General features: G+C 44.7%; 1 protein-coding gene across 1 annotated transcript; it reads left to right on the top strand.

The window, feature by feature from the left end:
- Window positions 1-13,659: 13,659 nt before the first annotated feature.
- LOC117271179 (alpha-1-antitrypsin homolog) lies at window positions 13,660-16,773 on the top strand. The gene is made up of 4 exons (XM_033649286.2): window positions 13,660-13,992; window positions 14,361-14,815; window positions 16,303-16,429; window positions 16,526-16,773. The coding sequence occupies exons 2-4, from the start codon at window positions 14,370-14,372 to the stop codon at window positions 16,742-16,744; spliced, it is 792 nt and encodes a 263-aa protein (XP_033505177.2). The 5' UTR covers window positions 13,660-13,992; window positions 14,361-14,369; the 3' UTR covers window positions 16,745-16,773.
- The last annotated feature ends 8,120 nt before the right edge of the window (window positions 16,774-24,893 follow it).

Raw genomic sequence — 24,893 nt, 5'->3', positions numbered from 1 at the left:
AGGTCCGTTCCACATCTCGAACCAGAGACCAGTGTCAACCAAGTGCCTCTACAGCAAAGTGACTTCGACGGACGCGGCACTGCTCCATCACGTGGAGCGACTGTGGCAATTAGACACTCTTCCATTCAAAAATGAGAAGCAAATGGTTCGGTCAAAGGAGGATAAATTTGCTGTGGCCCTCCTGGAGAAGAAGACCGTCAGAGTCAACATCGGAGGTGTACAGAGGTACGCCACCCCACTACTGAGAAGGGAGGACATGCCCACTCTGCATGTCCCTAAGGAGGTGGTAAGCAACTACCTTAAGAACACCGAAAGAAGACTAGCCAGAGATCCTCACCAAGCTAAGATCTACAGGGAGGAGATCAACAAGTTGGTGACTGCTGGTTACGTGAGGAAACTCGAGAGCAACGAGGCTGGAAAGACCAAGGAGGCCTGGTACTTACCACACCATAAGGTCACCCACAATGGAAAAGACCGGGTGGTCTTCAACTGCAGTTTCCAGGTCGGCAAGCAGTGTCTCAACAGCTACCTACTACCTGGTCCCACCCTTGGGCCGTCACTCCTAGGGGTCCTCATCCGATTCCACCAGGACCGTGTGGCCATCAGTGGAGATATAAAAGGGATGTTCCACCAGGTCCGGCTGCTGGAGGAGGACAAGCCCCTGCTGAGATTCCTCTGGAGAGACGACCCTACGGACGAACACCCATCGATCTACCAGTGGGAGGTGTTGCCCTTCGGGACTACATGTAGTCCATGTTGTGCGACCTTTGCGCTACAGCGTCACATCTTGGAGAATCCAGCGGCTACAGAGGAGGCCCGTCACAGTGTGGAGAGATGTTTCTATGTAGACAACTGTCTACAGAGTGTCGCTACTGAAGGGGAGGCCCAGAGACTAGTGACGGAGCTGAGAGCACTACTATCAGAAGGGGGTTTTGATCTACGCCAGTGGGCCAGTAACAACCCAGAGGTCCTTAGTCAGCTCCCTCCAGAAGCAAAGGTGGCTAGTGGCAAGACCTGGGTAGCGCAGGGTCCTGGAGAGGCTCACGAGATGACCCTGGGGCTCATGTGGCACTTTAAGACCGACACCCTACATTACCGGAACACCCCCACTGAAACCCAACCAACCTCCAGACGGAACATCTACCACACCTTAGCCAGCCAGTATGACCCATTGGGTTATATTCTGCCCTTCACTACCAGGGCCAAGGTGTTGGTACGGGAGCTATGGGCGAAAGAGCAAGGTTGGGACGATCTTATTCCCGGGAACCTAGCTCAGAAATGGAAAGAATGGGAGAAGGAGCTACCCACGCTCAGCAGGATCATCCTTCTGAGGAGCTACTTTCCTCCAACTGTCGACTTGAAGAACAGCAAGATTGATCTACATGTCTTCAGCGATGCCTCAGAAACGGCCTACGGGTCCATAGCCTACCTCCGAACCACAGATGGAGCCGGCGACATCCATGTGTCATTCGTGTTGGCGCGTTCCCGGGTTGCCCCCCGAAAACAACAATCGATTCCCCATCTGGAGCTTTGTGCAGCACTAGTTGGTGCCCAGCTGGCCAGGATGGTTAGGGAAGAGCTCACCCTGTCACTGTGTGAGACAGTAATGTGCTCAGACGCTATGACGGTGATCGCCTGGCTCCAGTCGCAATCCTGTAGGTACAAGGTCTTTGTGGGAACACGGGTTTCTGAGATACAAGACCTGGTGGGGGCGGAGTGTTGGTGGTATGTCGACACGGGCCGTAACCCGGCAGATGTCATCACGAGAGGGGCTACCCTTGACACCCTGTCGCAGACGAACTCCTATAGCAACGGGCCTGATTTCCTTCTGCAGCCAGAGGAGGAATGGCCAAACCAGCCGCTTTCTATGGAGGCACCTGACGAGTCGGCGCTCAGACAGTCAGTCTTCTGTGGACTAAGTCAAGCCCCAGCCTCCGAGGGCCCCAACCTGGACGAGTGTACCTCACTGGAGGACCTGGAGAAGAAGACATTTCTCTAGCACCACAATGACCTCCCTGACACGATGGATCTCAGTGCTGCGGACTATGCTGACGCAGAACTTCTTGTCTTACAGAGGGCTCAAATGGAATCCTTCCCTGAGGACCTCAAGTGATTACGAAAGGGGAAGCCCGTCCCGTCCACTAGCAGACTGCTGATGTTAGCCCCAGAACTCGATCCCCAGGGTGTGATCCGAGTGGGAGGCAGACTGCGACGGGCTACAAGCCTGGATGAAGACGTGAAACACCCTATCGTCTTGGGGTACAAGCACCGAATCACTGAACTCGTCATTCAGAAGTACGACAAGGCAGTATGCCACGTGGGAACGGAAAGGGTCTTCACTGAGATCCGACAACGATACTGGATTCTCCATGGGAGGGAGGCCGTCCGCCGGTTTCAGCGAACCTGTGCTGAGTGCCAGAAGTGGAGAGCTCAACCTGCTGTACCCAAGATGGCAGATTTACCACCCTGTCGCCTTAAAATAGGAGAAAAGGCATTTCATTCTACAGGAGTAGACTGTTTCGGACCATTCTCGGTCAAGAGAGGAAGAGGGACCGAGAAACGATGGGGGATAGTTTATAAATGTATGACTACGAAAGCGGTGCACCTCGAGGTGTTGCACCACATGACTACTGACTCATTCCTGATGTCATTTCGAAGGTTCCAGTCCAGAAGAGGGACACCACGAACCCTCCTGTCAGACCAAGGGACAAACTTCCGAGGGGGAGAGACGGAGTTAAGAGAGAGTTTTGAGTCTGTGACGAAAGAACTGAAGAGCAAACTAGCCCCCAGCCAAGTACACTTTCAGTTCAACCCACCAAACGCTCCTCACTTCGGAGGGACTTGGGAGAGGGAGGTGAGATCGATCAAGGCAGCGTTGTACACCATATTGGGTGCCCAGACAGTAACCGATGAGGTCTTCGCAACGGTTACCTTCGATCTCACCGAGATCGAAGGTGTACTCAACTCGAAGCCTCTGGGCTACGTGTCTACTGATGTAGCTGATGTTGATCCCGTGACGCCAAACTATCTCCTCATGGGGCGGCTGGACCCTACTCTTCCTCAGACTGTCTACTGCCCAACGGAGATGCAGGGACGGAGGATGTGGAGGCATAGTCAGGTACTGGCCGACCAGTTCTGGTCCCACTTCCTTCTATACTATCTACCTTCCCTGCAAGCAAGACAGAAGTGGAACAAGGATAGAGAGCGTCTGGTCACGGGAACAGTGGTGATGATAGTCGACCAGTCCCTGCCGAGGGCGATGTGGCCTGTGGGCCGCGTGGAGAAGATCATCCCGGGTGTAGATGGTAGAGTGAGGGCGGCAGAGGTTTCTGTTCGGGGGAAGACTTACACCAGGCCGGTGACTCGACTGACTGAACTGCCCGCATTCCCTGACTCCCTTCCTGATGACTAACAGACCTAGTCATGACTTACCTGATGAGACTCTGTACCATCTCTATATTAGTTAGCTAATCCATGACTGGATTAGGGGGCGGCTGTTACGACGGTCCAGAAGCACATTTAGATTAGTTCAGTTAAGCTCAGTTTGAGTAATAGATAAGGAATAGAAAATCACCTTGCCCCCACCCAGCTAGGTTTCTCTTTCTTCTCACTTTGATTTAGTTTATTATTTCCATGCCAAATATATTTGTATGTATATTTGTCTGTAACGCATGCTGTGTGTCTAAATAGTGATGCCGTAGTTTTTGTCGATGTTTGTGTAGTTGCAGCCTTCTCTGATTTGCGTGCGAGCTCTTTGATGTGTATATGCCTGCATGAGTGTCTGGACATGTTGGAGTGAGTGAGAGAGTGGAGCCGTGTCTGCGGGTGAAAGCCGTTGTTGCCGTCCGTTGGTCGTTGAAGACGTGAAGAGGATTTTCGGGACTGTTCCTGCCTGGTGTGCAGATCAACGCCGGCTGAGAGTCGCTAGCTAGCTAGAGCTAAGCTAGCTAGCCTTCGTCGCACCACTTTACCGTGGACTACAAACTCTGTAGCCGGCTCCTTCGACGGACAGTCACCCCCCCATCTTCAGTTTCACCTGCTCCCCCTCTACACCTGGGACTTTCATCTTTCCTGGACATCATCGCTGCACGAGCTCCAACCCCTGGGCATCTGGTACCATAGCATGGGATTAGCGTAGGGACTTAGCATAGTTAGCTTAGGCTATTTAGTATAGGGTTTAGTTAGGATAATATTGTGTATTGTATTTCATGTGTGTCTATTCATCTAGCTTCTAATTAAAGGTACAGTTTGTTATTTCTTTATCCCTGTGTCCCTCCCCCAGTTCTTTAGTAGAGTGTCCACCTTTCCAAATTACATATAATATTATACATAGAGGTATGCCGGTCGCTTTACATCGCCGTTTCTAATTGGTTTGTAGGTTTAGCAGTCATAATATTCAGTTTAGTGAGTCAAAGTAAGTGTACAGTCCTTTCAGTTTAATTTAATTTCATTATTGTAGCGTGAGCTGTAACACTGCTTAAAAATTATTTTATTATTCTTATTAAAATTAAAGCTTGCTATTTGTTAGAAACTCACTGTCTGTTGGTCTGCATTTGGGTCCACCCCTGAACTGACTCGTGACGGTGGATAAGGGTGGAAAAATCTGTATCCGAGATAAAAACAATTACTTACAGGAAGCGTACAGACAACTTAAAGACACAAATTATTACATCCTGCTGAAGCAGCCACTGCAAAATTAAACACAGAAAAAAAGCAGAGACTAATTTGAGCAATTGTACTGGACAAATTTCATAAATAAAAAAACGAAAAACTTACTGTATGGGTCCAGATTCTCTGCACTGTAGCGATTGTGGCTCAGAGTCGTATAACATTACAGAATACACTGATCATTTTCTCAATCCATTATCAAAGCAGCACCCCACCTATGTCAAAGATACATAATGAAGCTAACATTGCTCATTTCACTTTAAATGCACCTGTTTTTTCCACAGCTCCACCTACAGCCGGTTCCAGCACTTTCCTCATCCATCCTTCCCCACTTAACAGCTTCACTCTGGCCACTGCACTACCTCTGGCACGCCCAAACGGACCCACTTGACCCTCCTCGGTATCACTCACGCTCAGGCAACAAATTCTCGCTGGTAATTATGTCGACCTTCCCATTTTGATACATCCATCTGCTCATAATCCCCATATTCCCAGGGAACTGCAAACTGTACTAGGTCCCATTGAGCTCAAGGTCAGAGTTGGATGACTACCTGTCACTGATTCTTGACCTTGCCTTACGGTTGGGGGGAAACAGGTTTTACACTAGACGCCTGCAGCAGTTTAACCAGGGCACATACTGGGGGGTTCTAGACTCCGAATTGTATTGCTGGGTTTTTGCAGCTTGGTCCTCTTTGCGTTGCGATTTTTGCAGCGCACTATCTGACCCGGCTACATCCTGCACCCTCACCACTCTCTTGCCCTGCACCACTGCCCCCAACAAACCGAGTGCCACTGTTTTTTGTAGGCTTTTTTATTGCCGCCTCCATTCCATCCCTTCATGGCCATGTCACACTGGATGATGCATGCAAAATGGAACTAAAAATGTTCCATCAGTTCCTCTCATCCTGGAACGGCGTTTCCTTCTTTTACAACGACCACATCACTCAGCCGGAAGACTTCCAGCTCTTCACAGACGCAGCCCCCTCCGTTGGTTTTGGTGGCTACTTTGCTGGCAGGTGGTTCTCAGCCGAATGGCTGCCTGAATTTGTGTCCCTCACTCCCTCCTCTGCCACCCATGAAATGTACCCGGTCATCGTAGCCGCTATCCTTTGGGGGCACAAATGGTCTAGAAAGATCATTGCCATCCACTCAGACAACAGCGCCGTTGTTGATATCATTAACAAAGGACGATCCCAGTGCCTTGACATCATGCAGTTCATGCGGAGACTCATCCGCCGAGGTTTGCACATCCCAGGTCACAAGAATTCAATCGCTAAAATGCCATCCTCAACAGCGTCGCCTCTCGAACACTCTCGTCTTACCTGACTAGATGGAATGGCTTCAAGGCCTTCCATGCCTCCCATAATCTGCCATTCCCCACTCTCGACGTTTTGATTTATTTCTTTCACTCATTCCATTCTCAATATCAAGTCTTCCACAATACGGGTCTACATCAGTGGTATTAACTTCCTAGTTAAACTGTCGACTGGAGCACCATGCCCAGCACTGGCCACTCTCACTCTCTCATATTGGGAGATTACAGTGTTTGAAAAATGTGAAAAAATTCCTTCTCTTTATCTCAGATATCTGGATGATATATTTGGTATGTGGCAACAGTCAAGGGCTGATTTTGAGGATTATGTGAGAATCCTAAACAATCATCACCCAAAAATCTCCTTGAAGGACAACCTCCAAAAACATCAGGTGGAATTTTCTGATATTTGCCATTCAATGCACCTGTTGTGGCAAACTGTATATAGGTGAAACAGGGAGCTGGTTAAGCACCAGAATGTATCAGCACACTTATCATCTACACAAACTCAAATCAACTGTACTTTACAATCATTTCAAAATCCATGGAGTTAACAATTACAAATACATGAGGCTGGAGAGTTGAAGCGGCAGGATGAAACCACAGAGGCAAAAAATTGAAAGGAAATGGATCCTAAAATTGTTAAGGATGGACCCATTAGGTCTCAATGAAAACATTTTCTAGGTGGGGCGGTATCAGGGGCGTCGTTTCAGCAAAGGCTAAGGTATGGCAATATGACATAATGTCACGGAGCTACTGATGATGGAGTTTCAAAAATATGAATCTTATATAAAACTTCACTTTGGTCTTTGACCTGTCAGAAGTACATACTATGCTATTGAAAACTGTTTCAAAGGACATGAAGCTGTTTCTCACATTCATAATACCTCATGTCTGCATGTAATGTACGACTTGTTGAGAGCAGTGAAAACATCGGACCTATTTCGGCGCATATTTCAGCACCACGGACAGCGAGCGGACGTTTAATTATCATTAGTCATGTGTTTAACTTCACAGAAAATAAAGAAAATAAATTAATTACAAGCTCATTTCTAGAAGATAACCAAGCGGTCCGGTGTATGAAACACAGTAAAACAAAGGCCAATTTGGTACATTACTGTATAGGCGAATTTATTGGAGTGTCTCCAGAGACCGAAAATACAAGCTTAACATGCTGACATGAAGAAAAGCCCCCACATACAATCAGACAGGCTTCAAGACATCATTTAGACAGGCTGTCTACAGCAGCAGAGCCAAATGCTTTAACAACACATAGATACCATATTTTTCCAGATAGTAGCCCGGGCGTTTATTTCACAAAATCAATTTTGACCCCAGGCATTTAAAAGAACCAGGGGCTTTTTGCTCAAGGCTTTTTTTTTTTTTTTTTTTTGCACCGACCTGCACCAGGCTGTTATTTGGTTACAGTTCCTGTCCAGTGTAATGTAGGGGTGAGTTCATGTACAAAAATCTCTAAACATTTAGAGTGGGTCATTTTTTTCGTGTACACGTGTACATGGGTTTCACCGCTGGGTGGTGCTATTGCATTATACCAGTAAAGCCCCAGTTATCCGAATACCAACCGAACAGGCCATTTAACCAACAGTTACAGGCCGCCACACCAAAATATCGCCATCCCAACGGTCCGCCATCCCGAATTCTGGTCCCTGAGTCCTGACAGTAAGCTATGGCGAGCCTGTAGAAGCTGTATTCCCCATGCATGTCAGCGATTTTCACCGGGGACGCACGTGAGTAATTCAGGCTGACATTACCTGTTTTTCAGCGAACTCTTCTGGTAATTTCATTAAAAGGCATGGCATATTGGTCCACCGTAACTTATTATTATTATTATTGTTATTGTTGGGTCTTATAAGAGTGGGCTACAATGAGTACCGGGCCATCAAATCACAGCATCCGCGGTGAGAGGACACTCGCTTTTACGCACGCGGGTGTAGGTGATCACGGATATTTGATGTGGGAAAGATGTAGCCAGATGTATTACCTGTTTTAGATACGTGGCTGTCTGTCCGTCCGTCCGTCCGTAGCACGAGTCATGTGCACCACTTCACCACCGACCCGTGCGTAAAAGCGCAAACAGTCCCTCAAGGAGGGACAGCCATGAGGCAATGAATGAGGAAATAATCGCTCGGGCGTTTAATCGGACCGATGTTTAATACGCAAAATGGGGTCAAACCCCTGGCGGCTATTAGGTGCCTGGTGGCTATTTGCCGCCGGGCGACTATTTGGAAACATATGGTAACTCATAACTCAAAACTCGCAGAGGAGCAAAGTGGCGAATAATTTGATTCAAAAACACTCGTATTCACTGATGAGCATATTATTGATCTATTTAAGTGCAATACAATGAAAACAACCAGCCAGTGCGCCTCGAGTAATGACTACAGAACCTCTCTCTCTTTTTTTCTCCCGATTCCAAGGTATGGCAGCTGCCATACCTCGCCATACTTAAATGACGCCTATGGGTGGCCTAAGGGGAGACAATCATGTGTACGATCATGTATCTATTTCTCGAACACATGGTACATCTTTGATTGTCTCCATTTATCCATTGTTGCCACAAACTATACCAATCTCAACAACTGACCCCTCTATTTTTGCCTCCTGGGAATGTCCGGACTGCTTCTCTCTCAGTTTAACAATTTTTCCCTCCCCTCACTTGGCCCCATAGGGTCCTCTTTCTCTTTCTTCAGCAATATCCACTGTGACATCTGTTGACATCTGGCCATCTATGAAAACAACATTCCACATTAATAATCAGGTTTATGAACCAGTGCCTATAAACACGCTAGTGGCTAACATACTCACTTTTACAGCATGTCTTCATCCCCGTTGAGGCCCCGGTGTGGTGATAAATATGACATTTAATAAGTCTGTGAAAGCCAATTAAGTCCAGTCCCTGGTTACCATCTACACAAAAGATGAAAAACTGGAAGAAGAAAAAAGATTCCCGACCACATTAACTAATAGGGTCGAATACATGATTAATTATTATAACTTCATGGAATATCCGAAATAAACCAACCAGATAGAAGTGTAATTCTTGTATTGTCTCTGCTTGTATGCATGAATCACTGTATTCTGAATTTTGCATTGCTGTGTGAAAATCCAATACTTTTACCTTGGCTACTGCACAACACCAGTCCAGTTGTTGGCAGTTTGTTCCATAACATAACAGATCACAAATAGCAGATATGTTGAAACTGTGTGCAGTCTTTCTGGCATATATTCATCATCATTTATGTCGTGTTGTGTGATTTGTGTTGTGAAATGAAGATAGACTGGCCAGAAAAGCCCAAATCTTGTTAATTTTTAATAGATGTTTCACGTGACTCTCGATCTACTGATAAAGAAGAAGTGCCAGACTGCACCAGAAGACATTAATGGTCAGTATGGACCTCCACTGAAATGTGCTGAATATTTTATATTAATTATGAGGACTCAACTTGAAGTGACACTTGGAATTAATGAAGTTAAGGATCCATTTTTGATAATCCGCACCCACGCATACCCATAAAGCTCAGTACCAGAACCGACCTTGTTCTGTCATGATGTCTGAGTCAAAGCCGCACCTGCTCACACCCATTAAAAAAAGTCCCGCAACCCAACCCCCGTGATTAAACACAGACATAATACAGTCCCTCACATTAAGGTGGGTTCTCCGTCCTTGAATTCCAAATCCAGCAGAGGAGACGTCTCTTTGACTGGATGGTGAAAACATTCAATCACTGCCAGGTTAGGAAACATTTTAGCATGCTCCTTCCACCACCATCAAACCTCCAGAGGATCCTCTTTAGGTGTCTTGAACTCCATGTAGGCTGCCACCTCATCCTCAGGCTGCAAGTTTTCATGGCTGGAGTCCTCCACATCGGTGACCAATATGACGACAGTGTCAATGGTTTGACCTGTGTCACTGACTTTCACAGTAAAAGGATTTGTGGCTTGGTAATAGTGATTAAGATATCAAAATATTACACACATACTGCACATCTTTTTACTTTGTTCCATTCTGAAAAAGAGAAAATATGTTTTTGTTGCCACACACTGCCTGCATGTGTAGTTCATTATAATCTGTGCCCGTACCCATGAATACATATATATACATATTACTACCTGTTGCACAGCTTTGTGCGGGTTACATGTTGGATTCCCCCAGTTACCCGACCCTGTTCTGGACTTTGCTATAAGGTATGCCAGAAAAAGATTTAGTATGTCCCAGATGTAGGATGTCAAACGCAGGATGCCAAAAGCACCAAGATGTTCTACTTCGTCAGGTCGGATTTTGCAGTATGTAAGCCAGCATGCTTTTCTGACTATTCTGACCCACAATCCACTGGTGCAGGACTCTGGTCCCAGGTGACCAAACCTAAACCTGTGACGTCTCACAGCTTGGCATTGTTTTCATTTGAAGTCAACACAAACAGAAGCTAAACCAAAAGAGATGATGATTATTAGTCAATGTCCGTCACAGTCTCAACAATGGAGTTCCTTGTGGTCGGTGGTGGTGGTGCGGCTCTGTCCCATTCAGTAGGACTCCCCTCCTCCTGATTACGGCCTTATTCTGTTTACAAGGTCTTCCACTTAGCAATCAGTTGTGTTGCGTTCAAATAGAACTCATGAGCTGGTGTTTATGACATTGGAAGTCGTGAACTCAGAGTTAATTCCAATAACAACATCATTAATAACACAGGAGGGGAGCGTTCATATTTGCTTCTTTTGTGAACACAGTAAACATGACCCCATTTCAACATAGCAATGGTCTGTCCCAGTACCCACACTTCTCGTCTACACTACTGAGGAAAGAACGGATCATAAATCACAGTGAAGTTAAAATCAAATCAAATCAAATTAAATCAACTTTATTTATATGGCACTTGTCATTCGATAGTAACACAAAGTGCCTCACAGAGGTTAAAAACAACAAAGAACCAAAACAGAAAACAAAAAAGGAAAGAGAAAACCCAACCCTCCCACCTCACATAGAGATACATAAGTATACACATACGCACACACACACACACACACACACACACACATACACCCACACCCACACACACTAGCTATCACTAAAGAGACATGGCCAAGCACCGGGACCTGAGGCGAGGAAAAAGCCACCTCTGGGGGCCGTCCACACTGAGAGGACCCACGGACCACGGCCACAGGGAGCGCCGCCGTAGAGACCACCCCGACCCGGGCAGACAGGAGGCTCCACACCGAGGTGCAGTGCCCTTCAGCCACCCAGGTCAGAGCTGTCCACGGGACAGCACCCCCATCGGTAGACCAGGAACAACTCTGTGTGGTAGACCCCCATGAGGAAACACTGGAGCTAAAAACGGACTAAAACAGTAGGATAGGATAAAAGGTATAAAATGAACCAAATAAACAAAAAGCTATTTAGCTCATAAAATTGAGTTAATAGTTAGGTAAGAATGATCTAAAACAGAGACATAAAATGCATCAAAACTAAAACCTATAACTAAAATAACAAAAGATAAAGGTTAAATGAGATAAGAACGTAAAAAGAAGGGTAAGAGCATTTTTTGAAAAACAAAAACAAAAACAAATAGATAAATCAGTTAAAAGCCTGATAAAAGGAATTTAAAATAGATAAATAAAGAGATCAGTTAAAAGCCTGATTAAAAAGATGAGTCTTGAGCCTCTTTTTAAAAACATTAACAGTCTCTGCAGCCCTGAGGTTCTCCGGCAGGCTGTTCCACAATCGGGGGCTATAATAACTAAATGCCGCCTCCCCGTGTGTTTTAGTCCTAACTTGTGGTATGGTTAAAAGGCCTGTGCCGGAGGACCTCAGGGTACGCGAGGGTTGATATGGTAAAAGCAGGTCAGATAAATAAGAAGGCCCAAGACCGTTAAGACATTTAAAAACTAATAAAAGAACCTTAAAATCGATCCTGAAGCGCACAGGGAGCCAATGCAGCAATTTTAAAACTGGTGTAATGTGCTCCCACCCTCTGGTGCTTGTCAGCACTTGTGCAGCTGAATTCTGTAATAACTGTAGATTTGAGATACTTTTTTGGGAAGACCAGAGAGCAGGGCATTACAATAATCTAACCTACAGGAGATAAAAACATGCATCAGCACCTCCGTGCTGGCCTGAGAGAGAAACGGGCGGACTCTGGCTATATTCTTCAGGTGATAGAAACCTACCTTTGTTATGTTTTTAATATGTGGAAAAAAACAGAGCTCAGAGTCAAAAATCACACCCAGATTTTTCACAGATTGTTTTAGTTTAAAATCCTGTAGTTTTGGTAAAAGTTTCTCTCTCTGGCCCTCAGGACCAATTACTAAAACCTCTGTTTTGTCCTAGTTGAGCTGCAGGAAATTCGCTGCCATCCATGACTTTATGTCTAAAATGCAGTTAAAAAGGGTATCAATTGGCCCTGCGTCATCAGGAGACACGGCGATGTACAGTTGCGTATCATCAGCATAAAAGCTCAGGTAAAAGCAATGATCCAGGTGTGTTGACAGTTAAAATCTGTTGAGATAAAAGACTGGATCTGATGTCACTGATTTTACTTCTGAAGTGGTCTGCAAAGTCCTCACAAAGGGCATTGGTTGTTGTCTTAGGTGATCTGTTAAAATTACTGTTTGTTAAAATATCAATTGTGGAGAAGAGGAATTTGGGATTGTTTTTATTGTCAGAGATTAGTTTTTTGAAGTTGGAAATTCTTGCCTGTTTGACTGCGTTATTGTAGGTTTTGAGATGTTGACGTATTATTTCGTAGTGGACTGTCAGTTTTGATTTTCTCCATCTCCTCTCAGCACTCCTGCAGTATCTTTTCAGTTGTTTGATTTCCTGATTTCTCCACAGGGGTGTAAGTTTTGTTCTAATTGTTTTGATTAAAAGTGGAGCCACTGAGTCCAGCGTTGACTTGAGTTTGTTGTTAAAATTGTCCACAATAAAATCACAGGTTGCTGGTAAAATCTCTGCAGGAGTGCTCTATAAAATCTGGATAAAATTTACAGCCACTTCAGAAGTTAGGTAGCGTTTCCTCACTGTTCTCAGCGGGGCCTCCTGTTGGTTAAAACTGGTGATGTTAAAAAACACACAAAAGTGGTCGGACACAGCCAGATCCACAACAGAGGACACACCCACGGACAGGCCATAGGTTATGACCAGGTCCAGGGTGCGCCCTCTGCTGTGGGTCGGCTGCATGATATGTTGTTTAAAATCCAAAGGCATGATGCTCAAATGATGTGTAACTGCTAAAAGAAACTTCATTTGAGAACATTATGGTTTTTGCTATTGATGCGGTTCCGCCTCCTCTTTTACCTCCCCTAATAGAATATAAAAAGTTAAAATGTGGTGGGGAAGCCTTGGTGAAAACAGCAGGTTTCTGTGAGGAGAATACTGTCTAGGTTGTTGTCTAAAATTAAATCATTTATGATAAAAGATTTGTTTAAAAGGGAGCGCACGTTCAGCACTGCCATTTTAATGTTTGTGCTGAACGTGCGCTCATCATGATGTTTCAAAGGGATGTTAAAAACACGGTTAGGTCTAAAAACATTCCTGGGTTTCAACTTTCTCAGTGTAATGATGGTCTTTATGGTGTGAATGTCCTGTGTTTCCGGTTACAGAGAAGGTGCTACTGAGGGAGAAGTGTGTGTGGTGCAACGTGTAGTGGAGGAGGGTGGAGGTGGGTGAGGGGTGGAGGGTCTGCGTGTGTGAACAGTGAGTCAGGAGGTGGCTGTGGTGCAGGATCGGACGGTCAGGTCAGTGTTAACTGATAAAAGCCGTGATCCCTCCTGGTTTGGTTGGAGGCCGTGCCAAAACTGGTTGGCAAAGGGGGCGCTACTACTGGTTTATGAAATGTGTTATTATCGATTAGGTCTTATGTAAGTTTGTGCATGGTCAGAAATCTCTTAGGACAGAGGAGGCTGAACCTTGTTAATTTTTAATAAATGTGTCAGCTGACTCTCTTCCATCTCCTGATAAAGATGAACTTTCTACCAGACTGCACCAGAAGACGTTCATAGTAAGTACAGACCTCCACTGAAATGTGCTGAATGTTCTATATAAATTACAACGACTGAACTTGAAGTGACATTTGGAATTAGTTTAGTTTAGAGAATAATTGTTTAAAATGTGGAGACAAAATGTGTGTGGCATTTAAAGTGTAAAGCTGTTGATATTAAACCATTAGTGTGTCCTGCTAAAAAAGTACTGAGTTTTAAATTACTGCTGGCTTTATCCTTTTCATCTGCAATGTTATAGCCTATACAGTGTTTTAAAAGGGCTCCTGTCATTTAATTGTAATATTGTTTGCTCTGTTTTATTCTTGCTTATGATGTTATATATTATCAAATACAATATTGAACTAACAATTCCCATTCGTATGGACAGGCTGTAAAGATGCGTGGGATCTTTTGTGCACTCGCAGCAGTGCTGCTGGCTGCAGCCTGGGCAGACCACCAACACCAGCATGGCCCTGATCACAGCCACGAGGGAGAGCTGAGCTACCAGCTGTCGTCTCCCAATGCTGACTTTGCCTTTGCCCTCTACAAAAGTCTGAATGCCAACACTGCTGCTGGAAAGAACATCTTCTACTCGCCACTGGGCATCTCCACCGCCCTATCCATGCTGTCTACAGGGGCCGGTGGTGAAACCCACAGCCAGCTGTTCTCCAGCTTGGGCTACAGCACCTTAAACCATACTCAGGTCAATGAAGCGTACGAACATCTTTTCCACATGTCTGGACACAGCCAGGAGGATCAGCGGCTGGATGTTGGTAACGCCGTGGCCCAGCGCTCTGGCTTCACTCCTCTGGAGAAGTTCCTGAACGACTGTGATTGCGTTGTGTAGTTTACCAACAGGCAAAGACACAAACTCACCACATGTAAATGATGTGAACATGAAGCATGATGATTGTACATCATATTTCAGCATTTAAAAACAAACAGTAATTTGACAATTAATCACTCAAAGCAGTATTTTCCTGCATCAGCAAATAAGCACTTGTAGCTAACATTAGCCAGCTAAAACAACAATATCACAATATATTTCATGTCAGTGTTGCCTCTAATGTGATGATTTTCTTTTTGGCGCTAAAATTTTGACATGGGACACTGAATTTGATGGATTTACTGTTTTACAGTTCATCAGGCCCCAAAATGAGTAAAGACAAGTGACTGATAGCAGCTCAGACTTTAGCCCTTGTTGCAACTTGAATTGAACCAGTGCCAACCCAAACCCTGAGACTGCAGTGGTCTAACCCTTGTAACAACAGCAACAGAATCATTGTTGATCTGGCGGGGACTCTGGGCAGTCGAGAGGATGGTCTAAGATTAGACCCCTGATGCTTGATCTTGTTCTGGCTGATTTGAGTTGTTACAGGTTGTTAAGTGAATCTCCATCGCTGCTGTGCCACTGTTGTTAAATGTATATAAAGCAGTTTTCTCATATGAACTCTGATATGAATTCGGAGAATCAAGTGCAGACATTGTCCAGAGTTTCTCTTTCACACATGTAGGACACAACAGGAGATTATCTGTGTCAGAAGTGTCATTACTGACAGGAAATACTACATTTGGAGAGTACAAGAGGCAGGACATGACACAGATTACACCACAGTCCTGTGGCCGGTTCATAATTTGGTCATAAACAGCACTCTCTTGCTGCTCCGTTAATTTGATGATTTTGGCGCTAGCCCTTACCGACAGAATTTCACGAATCTCATCATCTCTCCAGCTAGACATTTTCGTTGCAGTCTTCGTGTAAATGATCCTTCTTCTTCTTCACTCTAGGATGTTTGTTTTCTTCTGATTTAGCTTGAGTCTCATGTTAGAATCATCAACAACATGCCCACTCACTCGCTTTGAATTCTCTGGACATTTACCTGCTCTGACAAGTTCTTGGATGAAATTAGTATCTGGTTCAGATAATGTACTTTTTACAAGTCTGAGTGTCATCTGACTGAAATGTGTCAATATCCATACTCATGATGAAGGTAAACTATGAGTTGTGGTGGGTGCTGGTGGTTGTTGACATTAGTGGATTCCATTTGATACATAACATTAACTAGTGTTGCTCACTGTTAGCACTAGAGCAGGGCTGAAGGCACTTGGGAGTGCACAGAATGTCACATCCTTTAGATTTTCCTGGAAAATACACCCCAAGTCTGTTAATTTACAGGTTGTTGTAGGCAACTGAAAAAGTGGGAAAAGGTCTCAGCTTTCGTTCACCCATTGGGAATAAAAAAAGAGTGAAGAAAAAAGTTCTTTGACAAGCTGTAACTTATCTGTATATTCCAGTGATCGTGACCCTGGTGATGTTTTGTGTTTCTTAGATACGTGGATCTGTTCCTGCCAAAGTTTTCCATCTCTGCTGATACTTCCCTGAAAAACACACACGCTTTTAGGGGCAACGCTGATTTCTCTGGCATGTCTGAAGAGGTCAAGCTCAAAGTCTCAAAGGTAAGAGTGACAAATATTTCTTCTTGGGTTCATTTTGGGAATTCAAGCACTAACAAACAACATGGGAATATGTCAACTCCACTGCATGGGCAGTAGTTCAGGAACGCCTGCAGAATACAAAGACATACAGTATACCTCAAGAGGACTGAAAAATACCCCGGAGCTTCTAATTATTTGTTTAGATCTGAGCCTTGTTTCAGACTATCTCTGACTCTGACAGTGAGAATTGACAGACCCTTCTTGGTCTTCACCCTGGAGAGCTCCACCAAGAGCATCCTCTTCATGGGCAAGATCAACAACCCCACAGCCATGTAAAGATGAGAACGAGGAAATGAGTATCATGGTCACAACTGTCAACAGTTAATCAACAATGATAAGAAGCTGTTGGAGTTGTTCTTTGTTGTTTCACTTCTTTAGAGACAATTGAAAGAAAGTGATTTCATACTATCCAGCTGACTATTGTATAACACAGTTAATAAAAACATTGGTGTGTGTATTGCACTTGGAGCATCTGCTAACACATTTAGCTCACTTGGGTGGTGTTGTGCTAAATCAAGCAAAATAAAGTTTAATCACTGAAAACTGGCGTTGTATATATTGTTTAAATCTCTCAATGTTTAATCATTATTACCATTCTAGAACATGCGCTTCAACTAGTAGCAGCAAAGTCTGGTAGCTCTGCAATTTTACTTAGTTTTACTGATTTTTTTTATTATATTTTTCTCAACTACTAATGGATACTTCTGTGAAGAGAAGAGTTTATTCAAGAGAGGAGCTTTTTTCATTGAAACAGATCAAGTCTGGAGGACACCATCCTATTCCAGCCGAGATGAAGAGGTGTTTTCGTGGTTGCCGTGCTGGTGCAAAGGTGAAGGCTTAGAAATGGAGATATAAGCCCTTTCTGCCATCAGTCATCATGGGAAATGTCAACTCTCTGCCCAACAAGAGTGATGAACTGGAGATATTGGTGAAAACTCAGAAAGTATACCGTGAGTGCAGTCTCGTGTTTTACGGAAACGTGGTTGAATCAAAACATCTCAGACTCCAACGTGGATCTACCTGGCTTCACTCTCATACAATCGGACAGAGACTCTAAAGCTAGTGGCAAGAAAAAAGGTGGGGGCCTGGCTTTATTTGTGAACCGGAGATGGTGCAGTCCTGCACATATTACTGTCAAGGAGAAGATGTGTTGTCCAGATATTGAACTTTTGGCAGTTGGTATGAGGCCATATTATGTACCAAGAGAATTCAGTCATATCATAACAATACTTGTGTACATCCCACCCAAGGCAACTGCTGAAGTTCTATGTGAAGTTCTCCATGAACTCGTTGCTAAGAGACAGACTAAACATCCTGAGGCACTATTGATAATATCAGGAGACTTCAACCATGTTTCCCTCTCCTCTCACCTGACTGGATTTACACAGTTTGTTAACTGTCCAACCAGAGAAAATAAAACCCTTGATCTGCTGTATGCCAGTGTCAGAGAAGCTTACAGAGCCACTGCCTTACCACCACTGGGCAGGTCAGATCACAACTTGGTTCTTCTGCAGACATGTTACAAACCCCGTGTGTGGAGGCAGCCTGCAACTAAACTCACAGTCAGGAAATGGACACCAGAGGCTACTGAGGCTCTAAGAGACTGCTTTGAATGCAAAGACTGGGATGTGCTGCTGGAAACAGAGGAGAACATCATGGACATTGATAGACAGGTTGACTGTTTTACTGATTACATCAACTTCTGTAGAGACACAGTCATACCTACAAAGACTGTACGCTGTTTCCACAATAACAAACCTTGGATTACCAGTGACATAAAGGCAATCCTCAATAAGAAGGAGGCAGCTTTTAGAGATGGTGACAAAGCACGGCTCAAACAAGTGCAACATGAGTTGAAGAAGAGACTTAAGATGGCAAAGGTGGGGCGTCAGTAGCATAGTGGATAGTACCGGCGGTACTCCGGCTTGCAACCCTTTGCTGCATGTCAACCCCCTCTCTCTCTCTCTCTCTCTCTCTCTCTCTCTCTCTCTCTCTCTCTCTCTCTCTCTCTCTCTCTCTCTCTATCTCTCACCCCATTTCAATCTGTCCTGTCCATTCAAGGCAAAAAGCCCAAAAAATAATCTTTAAAAAAAAAAAAAAGATGGCAAAGGTGGAATATAAAAAGAAACTGGAGAGGAATCTACAACACAGCAACATCCGTGAAATGTGGAGAGGAGTCAACACCATCTCTGGTTACAACAACAAGAAAAGACAGCCAGTGGTGGGTGATGCAGAAAGAGCTGATGAACTCAATCAGTTCTTCAATAGATTCAATACGGCAGCTACTCCCACTTCCAATGCTGCTCCTCCTCCTCCTCCTCCTCCTCCTCCTCCTCCATCACCTCCACCTCCACAACTTGTGTACAATTCCAATGTGGCAGCCACCCCCCCTCTTACAACTGTGCCTCCACCCTTGTCTGTTACAGAGATGGGGGTGAGGTTGGAGCTGGGAAGATTTTGCTCTGGGAAGGCTGCTGGCCCAGATGGTGTGTGTCCAAGGCTCCTCAAAGACTGTGCTGCCCAACTATGTCAACCTCTCCACAAGATCTTCAACCTCAGTCTACAGTTGGGGCGGGTGCCGGCACTGTGGAAGACTTCCTGTGTTGTGCCGGTACCAAAAATTAAATGTCCAGCTGAACTTAATGACTTCAGACCAGTAGCCCTCACTTCGCACATCATGAAGACCTTGGAGCGGCTGATTCTACGCCTACTGAGACTTGAGGTCAAAGACAAACTCGACCCCCTGCAGTTTGCATACAAACAACACATTGGAGTGAACGATGCTGTCCTTTACATGCTTCACTGTGCCCTAGCTCATCTGGAGGAACCTGGCGCTTATGTGAGAATCATGTTCTTTGATTTTTCAAGGGCATTCAACACCATCCAACCCAACATACTCAAAGACAAGCTCACAGAGATGTGGGTCCTTCCTTTATCTCCTGGATCACAGATTACCTGACAGGAAGGCCACAGTATGTCAGTTTGGGGAACTGTGTTTCTGCAACATTAATGGGGGGCTCCACAAGGGACTGTCCTGGCTCCATTCCTGTTCACACTGTACACGGCGGACTTCAAATACAACTCTGAGTCCTGCTACATCCAGAAATACTCGGTCGACACTGCTATTGTGGCGTGTATCAGGAATGGGCAGGAGTCTGAATATAGGGACCTGATAAAAGCCTTCAGTGACTGGAGTCACAAGAACTGTCTCCTCCTGACCACCTCAAAGACCAAGGAAATGATCATAGATTTCCGCAGGTCCAAGCCCCCTCCTCAGCCAGTAAATACCTGTGGGGTGGACATCGAGGTGGTGCCAAGCTATAAGTATCTAGGTGCACACCTGGATAATAAGCTGGACTGGTCCCTAAACACAGATGCTCGCTAAAAAAAGGGGCAGAGCCGCCTCTTCTTCTTGAGGAAGCTCAGATCTCTCGACATCTGTAGTAAGATGCTGCAGATGTTTTATCAGTCTGTGGTGACACGTGTGTTGTTTTATGCTGCAGTCTGCTGGGGAGGAAGCATCAGACACAAAGATGCAAGGCGGCTGGACAAACTAGTCAAAAGAGCCGGGTCTGTGATTGGAGTCAGGTTGGACACACTGGAGGAGGTGGTGGAGAAATGCACACTGAAGATGTTCGAGGCCATCATGAACAACCCAGATCCACTCCACAACACCTTGATGGACCAAAAAAACTGTGGTGGACGGCTCCTCTCTCTTCGATGCAGGACAGAGAGATACAGAAGATCCTATATACCAACAGCCATCAGGCTTTATAATTCTTTGACATATAATAGATGAGCTGACAGATAATTGAATTCCCCCTTGGGGATGAATAAAGTTATTCTTATTCTTATTAAGATGAATCATATTGACAAGTGGCTATATGATTTACAATACCAATTACATCTTTCTCCAGAATAAAAGTCTCATTACAGAAACTGGTGTTTTATATGTTATTTTAATTTCTCAACTTCAATCATCATTAATGAGGCAAATTATTGTAACGGCAAGCCCTGTTCTTTTATGCTAAACCCAACAACATGAATTTGTTGCCTAAACCTAAACCACATTTCCTGTGAAAACAGAAGTGTATTTTGAAAACAGACAATACATGTAACAGGCTGAAGTTGACACGATTTTCACCGTGATTTTGACATCGCAGAGGATCTTGAGAGCCACCTTGGGTCGGAGGTGAGTCGGCAGATAGTCTGCCATGACGCGTCTCATGTGTGAACAAGCCTACGAGCAAGTCGCCCCCTCGTCTGTGACTGGGACTGGATATCTGGCATGCTAGAAAACTGGAGAAGTCTGACACAACTGACAAAGAGCATCAGCCAATGACAGACGGGATACATCCCATGTCAGCACGCAGGAGGATGGAGGAAATGTGAGGAGGACAAGCCGCAGGGTTGCCACTTGCCAGGTCCGCTTATTAGCCCCAACTTTGGGCTTGTTTCTAAAGTGGAGTTGCTTATTTGGGCTTGCTCTCTAAACGTCACCTTCCTCTCTGTATATCCGTCTAATAAGTTATTTAAACGCATGATAGTATGTCGGACTGCAGACGCTTCTTTTGGGCTTGTTTCCATAGCCCTGGTTGCTTGTTTCTCTCCCAAGATCTGGCAACACTGACAAGCCAGCCGGCAAGCAACAACAACAATGGCGGCGTCCACAGGATCACGGAGAGCGTGCTGTGTTTGGACCCAGGCCCTGGAGGCAGATCTGATTCAACACTAGGAAGAACATCCATGCCTTTACGATGTGTCGTCTCCAAGTTTGGTGACGTCACCACATTATCTGGGGCTCTGTTGGCGAGGGCTCGGTGGAGAAATCTTGTGGTGTACACATACAGGTCATAACACAGTTGGCGAGACTCCCGCTGACAGAAACACACATCGGCAAGTATGAACACTCAAAAGATTACGATAGTCTCCGCGACGAAAAATCAGGGTGAAAATCGTGTAATGTGAACTAGGCTTAACACACCGAGGCAACACATTCTCATCACATATTGACGTATTACGAAGCCATACCCAGTTCTTTTTTCCTAAACCCAACCACGTGCTAAGGGAGAAAAAAATGTAAATTCACAGTGTTGTACCGACATATTGCTTTTATTTTAAAGAGACTGTATGCAAACTGTACATTTCTTGTGCAAACAAATTGTATTTTGAGAGCAGACAATGCACGTAACAGACACAGCTTCTCAGAACGTCAACATCCAATGCACCCAGGGTACCCTGCACGTTGTGTCTGGACATGGAAACTTTATGACCAAACGTCAATATGTGACGAGAATGTGTTGCCTTGGTCCATTGGTTGTTGACGTCCTGGGACGCCGTGTCAACTTTAGCCTGTTACATGCATTGTCTGTTTTCAAAATACACTTCATATGGAAATGTACAGGAAATGTACAGTTTGCATACAGTGTCTTTCAAAATAAATACACTACGTCGGTACAACACAGCAAAATTGACATTTTTTCCCGTTACGCACGTGGTTAGGTTTAGGAAAAAAGAACAGGGTTTGGCTTCATAAACTTATGGGATGTGAACACCGCTCGCCCAGGTTAAAGTTGGTGTTTGTTGGACCCATCCACCACCCCTCCCACCTGCCCCACTTTGACTTTTGTCGCTCTAACCTTCGTTCTTGTCCCACCGCGTTTACCCCTGATGCTGCTGAACGCCATTAAACTATAATGGGTGCCCAGCCATGTATCATGCTGGCGTGAAAGGACAACTTTGTTCGTCAATGTCTGACGACGCAAGTCACTGACCAAGTGCCAGATTTCGATGACTTTTGAGTGAGACAGGGTTGATGCAGGGTACCTTGCAAGTCAGCTCAACGCGGGAAGTCCATGATCAAACATCGATATGTGACAATGTGAGAGTGAGAATGTGTTAGACTGATGCAATGCCTATACTTGATCATAGATTATACATTATATGTGGCCTGAGATAATCAGTCATGTGTGCGACCAGATGGCCATCAGCCTCCGATGACTCCTTGCCTTTGGACCTGTCAACAGAAGAGTTACTGCCGGAGTGTTTACACAATAAGTACACACACACTTTGTCTCTCCTGTCAGCGCCCACACAGCGACTTCTGTGAAGGACATGAGTAAGAAGTGTCTGAATCAGGAAGCTGAGTGGGCAGCTCTCTAGAAGTCTGTCCGGTCTGCTGCACAGAAAGAGGAACTGAGCTGCACTGAATTCTGTCAGAAGCAGCGCTGATGTTTGCATGGTCATCTTTAAGCTGAGTGCCGCTCTATATACAGTCCATATGAAAGCTTAAAGGAACATACCAAGATTTTCCTGACTTTTACTGTCTTAACTGTCCTAACTAAAACATCATGTACTACACTTACCATTTTTGTGAAGTATTTTTAATGCACTCTGTTCAGTTTTACATTTTGGATGTATTTTTCCTGCCATTCCAGTTAGATGGTGCTTCTATTTATTTCTGTACTGCGTGAGAAATCAATTCACACAAGAGTCTACTTTGACTTCGCTGAAGCTTCATACTTTTTGACTTCAGCCCTTTTCACACAGATATCGTGCTATTTCAATCAGGAGAGACTTGTTCTGGGAGAAAAGAATATTTATTTACATGTGCACATAAGTATGAGAAATGTGGAAAGTCTTTGGCAATTAGACCCCATCATGTATTCCAGACTGTCTACTTACAGCACACCTACACTCACAGATAACTGAGCCTCCTATCTGCCTGTCAGACACCATCAACCCAGAAACCTTCTCCAGTCCGGAGAACCCCCCAGGAGTGGGGGGTCCTGGGGGGTGAAGCTGTGAGTGGAGCTAGCTGCTAACAGCCACCGCTGCAACTAACAAACTCCACAAATCCATTCAGCAGCTCCACCATCCACAGTCAGACACACACGGCTGATTATTTACTGCTGAATTAAAGCTCACAACTCGCACCAACTGCTGAAACATCCTGGTGCAGACTATTTACTGGAGTTTACCAGCCTGTCGCTCATACTGTAACTGAAGATAATTACAAGCACAGCCGTTCTCGTCTTTCAGTGTCCAACAGTCCACCACGAACATTTTGGTTACGTCTCGTCCCGTTAACGAAAATGAAACATAGGTTTCGTTTTAGTTTTAATTGTCAAGATCTGTTGTTAGCTCATCATCTTCTCATTTTCGTCATGGAAAAAAGTGGTTGATGAGAAATGTTTTTGTCGTAGTGTCTGTCAACAAAATTAACACTGCTTGGTTGTGATTTAATGAAACATTTATGGGGGCATAGTCTCGAGTGCAGACTCTCTTTTTTCATCTCTTACATGATCTTTTGTCCAGCACTTAGTATTCTGTCACCTGGATGTGCTTTTCTTAGCTTTCCCTACACCATCATCTCCAGGAATGCCACAATATAAAGTGGCTGATAGGCCTGTGTATTTATAAAGGTGTCATCTCTGTATGTTAAATGTTAAGAAAGGCTGTCAATGCAATTTATATTTTATAACTTTTTTTTTTATTGCAGATGATATCTTGCATTTCAATTACAAAGGCAAAGTTAAGTCTGTGGTGTCGTACGCTCTGGAAAACATCTCAAACTCAACATCATTTCTGAGCCTCCGCACAAAGATGTGTTTATTAGTGTTGAACTCCACGACTCTCCCCCTTCTTCTGGTGAAAGTCTCTCAGATCTCCCTGCTTTGGTTATTATTCCTGCCTGAAGAAGATCAAATGTGTGGAATGCATGCAAATCAAGATGTGATGTGACACATTGTGAAGTGGGCATCTATAATGCATGCTCCATCAAGCCGTGGGTGTGCAAGTCCTAACGCCTGTTATTTTAGTCTGCTGCTCTCTAATGCCTTGTTCTGTCGGATGTGACGGGCGTCTCACCGCAGTGACACTAACAGACAGACAGACAGACAGACAGACAAGAGCAGGAACAGATATAAACAATGAACTGATGAGATGACCGGCTGTTCTCAGGTTCTTGTCATCACACCTTCCAGTTTTAACACATGAATGACACGTCAGAGACTGCTCCAGAAATTCTGTTTGTTCACATCAGCTGCTGTACGTTGTCTTCACACACCTATGATTTATTTTTTATTTCAGAAGTATAGTGTAGAGATTCACTTTTTGAATGTGGTTGTAAACTAAAGTCATATTGACAGACAAGTAAGTTGCCTACTGGACATCCTTGTAGGACATCGCAGCCATTATGGGCCTCAAAATTAATTTGATTACAGTCTCTGTAAATTTACGTACACACCTGTATAATATTTTTATATTAACAATGGTTCATATCACTAAGGTTATGTTAAAGGATCCCTCAAAGTGATGAGCCCACCTGCTTCTGACTGCTGGTAGTGCTTGTGTAAATAAGGAATGCACATAAATGTTGCTTGTTATTACTAGAAATGGCAATTTTAATTTAATTTTGCTCTGT

Source organism: Epinephelus lanceolatus, chromosome 13, assembly GCF_041903045.1.
Source record: "Epinephelus lanceolatus isolate andai-2023 chromosome 13, ASM4190304v1, whole genome shotgun sequence".
Classification (NCBI taxonomy): Eukaryota; Metazoa; Chordata; class Actinopteri; order Perciformes; family Serranidae; genus Epinephelus; species Epinephelus lanceolatus.
This window is presented reverse-complemented; position numbering and strand designations above follow the sequence as displayed.